Consider the following 10,120-nt stretch of genomic DNA (forward strand, 5'->3'; position numbering starts at 1 on the left):
CTGTGCCAGGGCTCTGGCAGTGCTGCTCTGCTCCCTGCAGGTGCTGCTGGCAGGGCTGCACAGCAGCTGTGAGGAGAACAGGCTGCAGGAGAGCACCTGAGGTGCCTGACACTGCTCAGCTGCTGTTGTACAATAAAATTCTTGGTTTTATTTAAAGTTCTGTCGTTCTTGTCCCACCTCTGAGCCCTACACCTCCCCCAGACACAGCTGAGCTTTCCCCAGCCTTACAGGGAGCAGCAGGGCCCTTCCTGGAGCAGAGTCTGGGCTCAGCTTTTTGAGGTTGCAGAGGAGGGAGGTGGGAGATGTTCCTTTGAGCTGGGCTTCACCCATTGTACAAACTCACTGCAGCTGCCTGGGCTCGGGGCACAGACCCCAGAACATGCGTGGAGTATCAAACAGGCTCCTGTGAGGGGTGGGAGGTGGGTGACAGATGCTGCAGTCACACTCTGGAGGCACATCTGGAGTTCAGTCAGTACCAAATGGGATCAGGAGGGCTCAGGCTGCTTTTGTCTTGGTGCTGGGCTCTGTCTCCTCCTCGTACTCTATCTCGATGTGGGGACGTTTTCTCCTGGCTGGGCCCTTCAGGGGCGTTTTCCCTTTAGATTTGGAGTGGGAGGCTTTCTCCTCCTCTTCTTCCTCCTCTTCCTGCTCCTCTTCACTGCTTGTCTCCAGTTTATCCATGTCCTGGGGAAGAATTGAGTGAGCAGAGTGATGTCAGGGCAGGTTGTGTAATTAAACCTCCTCCTTCCCCAAAATCACCTCCTTACGATCCCACTCAGAGCTGGGCTGGGCTCCCACTGCACAATTCTCTTCCACAGCTGATTTTGCTGCCTCTTACCCCTCCCCAGAGGCACCCAGGGGTGCAGGTGCCCCTGCAGCTCAGCCTCAGTTGGGCCCTGGTGCTTCACCCACCTCAAAGTCGCTGAGCTCGCTGTCCTCTGCTTCCACAAACTCCCTTTTATCCACGTCCTGCAAGGAACAGAGCAGGGACTGAGCACTGCAGCGTCATGGAAGAGCCACCAAAAGGCTCTTCTGAGTTGTTCTCAGCCCAGCTCAGCACCACAGCAGGGCTGGAAGCTTTACCTCATCATCATCCTCATCTTCTTCCCTCTCTGCATCCGACTCGCTCTCGCTCTCTGCGTCTTGCTGCTGCAGGGCCTTGTCAAAGGCGTGGATGGGGAAGTTGTAAATGTCTCCATACTGAAAGGAAAATTGGCATTTTCCATGAGCCACAGGAGGAGGAAGATGCACTTTGGGCTTGGGGGGGCACTGACAGCCTGCATGGGGCAGCATGAGACTGAGGTGTGGGTCAGCCCCTTCCCAGCTGAGCCCACGCTCCTGCACAGGACAGGAGGGGAGCCCTCGTGTTTGGGGAGCCCTCGTGTTTGGGGGAGCCCTCGTGTTTTGGGGAGCCCTCGTGTTTTGGGGGAGCCCTCTTGTTTTGGGGCTACCTGTGCACAGAGCAGGAGGGCAGCCCTCGTGTTTTGGGGGAACCCTCGTGTTTTGGGGGAGCCCTCGTGTTTTGGGGCTCCCTATGTTTTGGGGAGTCCTTGTCTTTTGGAGCTCCCTGTGTTTTGGGGAGCCCTTGTGTTCTGGGGGTCCCTGTGCACAGAGCAGGAGGGCAGCCCTTGTGTTTGGGGGAGCCCTCGTGTTTTGGGGAGCCCTGTGCACATTACAGGAGGGGAGCTCTTGTGGTTTTGGGAGCCCTATGTTTTGGGGAGTCCTTGTCTTTTGGAGCTCCCGTGTTTTGGGGAGCCCTTGTGTTTTGGGGCTCCCTGTGCACAAGAGGGGAGTCTTCATGTTTTAGGGCTCCCTGTGTTTTGGGGAGCCCTCATGTTTTTGGGCTCTTTGTGTACTGGAGAAGAGGGCAGCCCTCATGTTTTGGGGCTCCCTGTGCACAGGACAGGAGGGGAGCCTCTGTGTTTTGGGGCTCCCTGTGTTTTGAGAAGCCCTCATGTTTGGGGGCTCCCTTTGCACAAGAGGGGAGTCTTCATGTTTTGGGACTCACTGTGTTTTGGGGAGCCCTCGTGTTTTGGGGCTCCCTGTGCAGAGAGCAGGAGGGCAGCCCTCATGTTTTGGGGCTGCATGTGCACAAGAGGGGAGTCTTCATGTTTTGGGGCTCCCTGTGCACCGAACAGGGGAGCAGCCCTCATGTTTTGGGGAGCCCTCGTGTTTTGGGAAGCCCTGTGCACGAGGGGAGCCCTCATGTTTTGGGGTTCCCTGTGTTTTGGGGAGCCCTTGTGTTCTGGGGGGTCGCTGTGCACAGAACAGGAAGGGAGCCCTCGTGTTTTGGGGTTCCCTGTGCACAATAGGGGAGCCCTCATGTTTTGGGGTTCCCTGTGTTTTGGGGAGCCAGGCATCCCCCAGGGCAGCTCCCTCACCGTGTCCTGCTTCAGCCTTTCCAGCAGCTCCTTCTCGATGGCGTTGTCCAGCTGGGCAGCGATCAGGGCTTTCTCCTGGGGAACACAGAGCAGCTGGGTGAGCGCCAGGGACAGTGGGGACAGCAGCAGTGGCACGAGGTGACACGGGGGCAGTGGCACGAGGTGACACAGGGGCAGTGGCACGAGGTGACACGGGGCACTCGAGGTGACACGGGGCACTCGAGGTGACACAGGGGCAGTGGCACAAGGTGACACGGGGCACTCGAGGTGACACAGGGCCAGTGGCATGAGGTGACACAGGGCACTCAAGGTGACACAGGGGCAGTGGCACAAGGTGACACAGGGGCAGTGGCACGAGGTGACACGGGGCACTCGAGGTGACACGGGGCACTCGAGGTGACACAGGGCCAGTGGCACAGTGGCACAAGGTGACACAGGGCCAGTGGCACGAGGTGACATGGGGCAGTGGCACGAGGTGACACAGGAGCAGTGGCACAAGGTGACACGGGGCACTCGAGGCAACACAGGGCCAGTGGCACGAGGTGACACGGGGCACTCGAGGTGACACAGGGCACTCGAGGTGACATGGGGCACTCAAGGTGACACAGGGCACTCGAGGTGACACGGGGCACTCGAGGTGACACAGGGGCAGTGGCACAAGGTGACACAGGGCACTGGAGGTGACACAGGGCACTCAAGGTGACACATGGCACTCAAGGTGACACAGGGGCAGTGGCAGAAGGTCACACATGGCACTCAAGGTGACACAGGGCACTCGAGGTGACACATGGCACTCGAGGTGACACAGGGGCAGTGGCACAAGGTGACACAGGGGCAGTGGCACAAGGTGACACGGGGCACTCGAGGTGACATGGGGCACTCGAGGTGACACAGGGGCAGTGGCACGAGGTGACACAGGGCACTCGAGGTGACACAGGGCACTCAAGGTGACACAGGGCACTCGAGGTGACACGGGGGCAGTGGCATGAGGTGACACAGGGCACTCGAGGTGACACAGGGGCAGTGGCACAAGGTGACACAGGGCACTCGAGGTGACACATGGCACTCAAGGTGACACAGGGCACTCGTTACCTCCCGCCTGTTCTCGCGCCTCTCGATCTTCCTGCGCAGCGGGACGAGCTTCCTCCTGCAGGGAGGAACAGGGAACGTCACAGCCCTGGCAGGCAGCACCAGCAGCAGCTGCACATTCCAAACCTCCTGAGGTGGGGATGCCTCGGGATAAGGAAGATCTAAAGCTGGTAGAGAGCATCCAAAGGATGGGGAAGGGTCTGGAGGGGCCACAGGAGGAGCAGCTCCTCCCGAGGGACAGCTCTGATCTCGGCTCTGTGTGACAGGGAATGGCTGGAGCTGGGGCAGGGCAGGCTCAGGCTGGATTTTAGGGGAAGATTCTTCCCCCAGAGGGTGCTGGGCACTGCCCCCAGGGAATGGGCATGGCCCAGGGGCTGCCAGAGCTCTAAGATGGACACTGCCCCCAGGGATGCACAGTGGGGTTGTTGGGGGTCTGTGCAGGGCCAGGAGTTGGGATCAATGACCCCTGGGTGTCCCTCCAGCTCAGGACATTCCCTCAGTGCATTTCTACACTGCAGTCCTGCAGCCAGGGATGCACAGGTGGGGATTTTGGGGGGCCTTGTGGCTCCCTCCAGCTCAGGACATTCCCTCAGGGCATTTCTACACTGCAGCCAGGGATGCACAGGTGGGGTTTTTTTGGGGACCCTGTGGGTCCCTCCAGCTCAGGACATTCCCTCAGTGCATTTCTACCCTGCAGTCCTGCAGCCAGGGATGCACAGGTGGGGTTTTTTTGGGGGTCCTTGTGGGTCCCTCCAGTTCAGGACATTCCCTCAGTGCATTTCTACACTGCAGTCAGGGATGCACAGGTGGGGTTTTTTGGGGGTCTTGTGGGTCCCTCAGTTCAGGACAATCCCTCAGTGCATTTCTACACTGCATTCCTGCAGCCAGGGATGCACAGGTGGGGTTTTTGGGGGGCCTTGTGGGTCCCTCCAGTTCAGGACATTCCCTCAGTGCATTTCTACACTGCAGTCAGGGATGCACAGGTGGGGTTTTTTTGGGGACCCTGTGGGTCCCTCCAGCTCAGGACATTCCCTCAGTGCATTTCTACACTGCAGCCAGGGATGCACAGGTGGGGTTTTTTGGGGGCCTTGTGGGTCCCTCCAGCTCAGGACAATCCCTCAGTGCATTTCTACACTGCAGTCAGGGATGCACAGGTGGGGTTTTTGGGGGGCCTTGTGGGTCCCTCAGTTCAGGACAATCCCTCAGTGCATTTCTACCCTGCAGTCCTGCAGCCAGGGATGCACAGGTGGGGTTTTTGGGGACCCTGGGTGTCCCTCCAGCTCAGGACATTCCCTCAGTGCATTTCTACACTGCAGTCCTGCAGCCAGGGATGCACAGGTGGGGTTTTTTTGGGGACCCTGTGGGTCCCTCCAGCTCAGGACAATCCCTCAGTGCATTTCTACACTGCAGTCAGGGATGCACAGGTGGGGTTTTTCAGGGCCTTGTGGGTCCCTCCAGCTCAGGACATTCCCTCAGTGCATTTCTACACTGCAGCCAGGGATGCACAGGTGGGGTTTTTTGGGGGTCTTGTGGGTCCCTCCAGCTCAGGACATTCCCTCAGTGCATTTCTACACTGCATTCCTGCAGCTCATCCATGTCAGATCCATCTAAACCCCTCAGGAAAACGGGACCAGCTCCGTGTCCCAGCAGCACCAGCAGCTCAGGAGAGGGGCAGTGGCTCTCCAGAAGCCACCAGAGGTCACTGCCATGGTCCCTGCCGTGTCCCTTACTGCCTCTTGAGGGTCAGCTTGCGGATGCGGATCAGGTACTGCGTGATCTTGGTGAACCTCTGCTTGCACTTGTGCCGGATGAAGCGGGGCCAGTAGATGAGGTTCTCATCGATCTCCTCCAGAGCCTTCTCGTAGTTCTTGCTCAGCAGCACCTGCAGGGACAGGGGAAGGGCTGGGTGACAGAGCAGGACAAAAAAGGGACGTTTGGGGAGGGGCTGCATGGCCCCCAGAATCACGGGATTGGTAAGGAAAAGCCATCCAAGGTGGTCCCCACCTTGTCCCCATCCCCGAGCACTGAGTGCCAGCCCCAGGATGGGGATTCCAAACCTCCCTGGGCAGTGCCATGTGGAAGGGGCTGCCATGTGACAGCAGGCCTGTCAGCCAAAGGAGCAAGAAGAAGCTGACAAGGAGCTCTCTCTCTCCAAGGCTGGAACCAAGGAGACAAGAGGAGTGAGGAACTGAAGAAAGATAAGAAGAGAACTTTGCAGCTGGATGAAGTATTTTTAGAAAGTTAGCTGAAGCCACTGTAACTTTTCACCAATGGTGTTATGTTGATTTATTGTGGCCAATAGCTAGGGTAGAAGAAGTATAAACAATTAGAAAGTGTATGAAAGGTCAGCCATGTTCAATAATAAAGAGTTGCCATCTGAGACTGCTTGTGGTCGTGACTGCCTCGACAAGGACGGTTCTATGCCATGGACATATTTTATGAAAAATCTTTCCATTAGGACTTTTTCTCCTGGGAAGCTGAGATGCATCAGAAATGAAATGTAAACAATAATTATCTGCTGCTGTGGAATGCAACAGGTGCATCTTTGATTGGTTTCTAATTAATAGTCAATCACAGCCCAGCTGTCTCAGACTCTCTGGTCAGTCACAAGATTTTATTATCATTCCTTTCTATTCCTTGCAAGCCTTCTGATGAAATCCTTTCTTCTCTTCTTTTAATATATAATTTTCTTTTAATATAATATAAATCATAAAATAATAAATCAGCCTTCTGAAACATGGGAGTCAAGATTCTCATCCCTTCCCTCATCCTGAGAGCCCTGAGAACATCACCACAGTTCCATGCCTGAGCAGCCTTTCCATGGAGAAATTCCTGCTGCTGCCCACCCTGTCCCTCCCCTGGAACAGCCTCCCTGCCCTCTGTGGGCACCCCAGGGCTGCTGTCCCTGCTGTGTCCCCGAGCTCACCCGTTCCCAGAGGCGCCGGGGAAACGCCGCCCGCTCGATGGTCTTCATGTAGAGGTAACAGCGACCTGGGGAAACAGGGGAGGTGGAAAATGCCTGTTTTATACCTGGCTGTTCACAAATATTCAAATGAATATTGTCTGTGTTGTGTTGGAAAGTGATGCTGTATGAATTCTCTTAAGTAGTGTGTTAAATATAGTTATAGGTTATAACATAAGGTTAAAATAGAAACTATGCTATGTAAGATACTTTTTTAAAGAAAGGACTTGCACTGAGATAGCAGCCACAGGACACCTGAATCTTTCAGAGAAAGAGAATTTATTGCTCCATTATCAGAAGAAATTAACTTCTTCCTGCCTTCCTCAGTCAGGATTCAGAGGAAGAAGCTGACACTGCCCAGACAGAATCCTGTGTTTGAATGGAATTTCTGCATCATCTATGAGTGTATGAATATGCAACAGGCTGCTGCTTTTAAGGGTTAATCCTCTGTTAATGTGGGTCCTTTTTCAGGCTTATTTTACCTAGAAAAAGGTACCTGGACTGTCCCTAACTCTTTGTTTTTATTGTCCCATATTGTCCTAAATCCTAATTGTCCAAATTATTATTACTGTAATTACATTACTATTTTTATAACCATTTTATTACTATTCAACTTTTTAAAAAATTTTTAAAAACAAGTGCTTGGTGTTTTTTCACAGGGAACAAACCCCCTGAGCCCCTCCCCAGAGCCAGGCTGCCCTCAGGCAGCACCACCCACCCCTCCCTGCCCACTGCATCCCAGCCCCATCCAGGCCGGAAAAGATCAAATCCAAACTTGGATCCCCAGTGCCACATCCCAGCATTCCCATGGCACCTCAAGGACTGGGGACTCCAAACCCCTCCCTTTTCAAGGCCTGATGCCCTCTCCATGCAGGAATCCCTGCTCCCACCTTTCTCCTCCCGGACCGTGGCGTACTGGCTGTTGGCCAGCGGGCAGGAGGAGCGGTTGCACAGCCCCGTCAGGTTGTACTCGTTCCTGCAGAAATTCTGCGTTTTGGTGCTGCAAAAAATGGGACAGGGAATCCATGAGGGGAGGGCAGGAACACCCCACTGCTCCCACAGCTCACCCCAGCCTCTGTGACTCTCACATGTGGTGGCACAGAGGGGACATTTTAGTGTAGGAGAGGTGGCCTTTGAGTCCTAGCAAAATAGAAGTTTTGTACTTGAATTTCTGTGGAGAGGCTTTGCCCTGGGAGGTCCTGGTTGTCCTTGATGGGCTGCAGCTGCCATGTCCTTAATTGGGCTGCAGCTGTGATTAATGAAGATAACTGGGATAAAAGGGGGTGGGTTGGCCAGGCAGGGAGAGCCTTGAAGGAGCCCTGAACTGAGAGAGAACAGCATGTAAAAGAAGGAGTCTGTGCTGTGAAGATCTACAGCCATAAGAATGCACTGAGGAGGTATGGACTTCAGAAATCCGATAACAACGGTATGGGACTTCACAAATCTGGTAACAACAGTATAGGACTTCAGAAATCTGGTAACAACAGTATGGGACTTTAGTAATCTGATAACAGCATTATGGGACTTTAAAAATCTGTTAACAACAGTATCAGGTGTTGTATGATGTATGGGACTCTAGAAATAACAACACTTTAGGGGGTACCCGAGCATGTCCCTGCTGGGTCCCCCAAAGCCCCCACCCCACCGTGTCCCCCCAAACTCACGTCATCTTGTAGGAGCAGAACTGCCTGTTCCCCAGCATGCTCCAGACAACCTGCAGGGGACACAAACAGAGGTGACCTCATTTATCATCCCCACAAAAACCCCTCCAACAACCACTTTCCATGAAAATAACTGCCCTGATCATAACAGCCCTAGGCAGCACTTTAGCCCTAGAAATTTCAGAAATAGCTCAAACACTCATCCTCACAAAGCAAACTCCTCTCTCAAACTTCTCCTAGGATACTTTAACCCTTTAATCCACCGCCTAAGCATAACTAACTTCCTCAACAGAGGACAAAACGTTGCCTCTTACCTAATTGAGCTCTCCTGATACAAAATACAAAAAGCCCAGAAGGACCAGCCAACCTGCAACTAATAGCAACCAAAGCTGCCACCACCCTCCACTCCAGCCTAATCAAAGCTTACTTAGGATCATTTGTTTATCCATTCTCATCATCCTCATATCCACATAGAGAAACAACCAATGGCCCTCAACCTTCGTAAACACCATCAAATCCTGAAAATCACCCACGACGCCCTAATCGACCTCCTAGCACCATCAAATACCTTAACACGATGAAACACCGTGACACCCCTCACCCGCGTGTCCCTGCCAGCTCCGGCAGCTGACGGGGGACACCCCACAAACATTGGGGTTTGCTCGGTGTCCGCCGGCAGGGACAGCGCCCGGGCACAGCACGAGTGCTGCTGCCAAGTCCCCATTCACACTCCCGGTGCCCCCGGAGCCACAGCCGCGCTGGGGACACACAGGGGACCCCCGGAGCCACAGCCGCGCTGGGGACACACAGGGGACCCCCGGCCACGTGAGGCGGGCGCACGGCCGGGCCCGGCAGCGGGGCGGACGTTTGACACGGGGCCGAAAGAACGGTGGGACTCACATCGTCGGAATGCATGGTGGCGGTGACAGAGGTGGCGGCGGTGACACAGACGGCGGTGGCGGTGACAGCGGGCACTGACGGCGATGAGGGTCCCGGCCGCGCGGTCTAGGGCGCCGCCATTACAGGAAAGGGCGGGGTGCTCCAAGTCTCGCGAGAGCGGCGGCCCTGAGGGAGGGGAAAAGGGCGGGAAGGAGGGCGGGCCGCGCTGTCATGGCGGCCGCGCCCCCTCAGGGCGAAGAGCCCGCAAAGTCACGCTCAAAGAGACGCTGAGGGAGACAGGCAATAAAGACCCACAGTTTAACCTGTCCCCTTTCCCTGCCGTGCGGAGCAGAGGAAAATGTTCTTACCCCCCGGCACCCGGCTGGGAGCCGCTGCCGCCGCGCCGAGCACTGCTCGCACCGGGATTTGCGGTTCCCGTCGGCAGCGAGGGGAGGAGCGGCCCCGGCCCCGCAGGTGTTCCCGGAGCCTCGCCGGTGTCCGGGAGCGACAGCGGGGCCGGGCCGGGGGGGCAGAAACAGAGATCCGAGCTCCGGGCTCGGGCGGGGCTGAGCCCTTCCGGGACACCGGGAACCCCGCCAGGATGGGTATCGGGAATCCTGCCGGGATGGGGAACCGGGAATTCCCGAGCACCGAGAATCCCCCCGGGATCGGGTACCGAGAACAGAGAATCCCGCTGGGATGGGGCACCTGGGCAGGGAATCCCGCCGGGATGGGGCACATGGCTCGGGATTCCCAAGAATCAAAATTCCTGCCGGGATCAGGCACCCAGCCCGGGATTCCTGCCAGGATGGGGGCACCCGGCCTGGGAATCCTGAGCACCGAAATTCCTGCTGGGATGGGGCACCTGGCCCAGGATTCCCGGGATTCCTGCCTGGATCAGGGCACCTGTCTCGGGATTTCTGAGCTCTGGGGATGTTGGCACCCGCAGGTTTTGGTCCCTCCTGACCTCGGGGCTCTCTCCTGCCCTGGGATGCTCTCCCTGCCTTTTCCAGGCCGGCTCCTCCCTGGCAGAGCTGGAAAATCCCCCAGGCCTGGTGAGGTTTTGCAGTGGGGCTCTCTCTGTCCTTCCATCATTCCTGTTTTCCTAAACTTCTGACACTTGGCTCCGTGAATCCCTTTCAAAGCCC

At 56.0% G+C, this 10,120-nt stretch overlaps 1 protein-coding gene across 1 annotated transcript; it reads right to left on the minus strand.

Annotated features, from left to right (window-relative positions):
- Positions 1–123: 123 nt before the first annotated feature.
- Positions 124–9,149, minus strand: MAK16 (MAK16 homolog). The gene is made up of 10 exons (XM_071454641.1): positions 8,994–9,149; positions 8,097–8,146; positions 7,323–7,432; positions 6,397–6,461; positions 5,201–5,352; positions 3,474–3,528; positions 2,382–2,456; positions 1,084–1,200; positions 913–969; positions 124–684 (listed from the first exon to the last, which is right to left on the minus strand). Exons 1-10 carry the CDS (start codon positions 9,006–9,008, stop codon positions 496–498), a joined length of 885 nt encoding a protein of 294 aa, XP_071310742.1. The 5' UTR covers positions 9,009–9,149; the 3' UTR covers positions 124–495.
- Positions 9,150–10,120: the final 971 nt, after the last annotated feature.

This window comes from Agelaius tricolor, unplaced genomic scaffold, assembly GCF_023055355.1.
Source record: "Agelaius tricolor isolate 1412-34295 unplaced genomic scaffold, bAgeTri1.0.p SCAF_41, whole genome shotgun sequence".
In the NCBI taxonomy this organism is placed as follows: Eukaryota; Metazoa; Chordata; class Aves; order Passeriformes; family Icteridae; genus Agelaius; species Agelaius tricolor.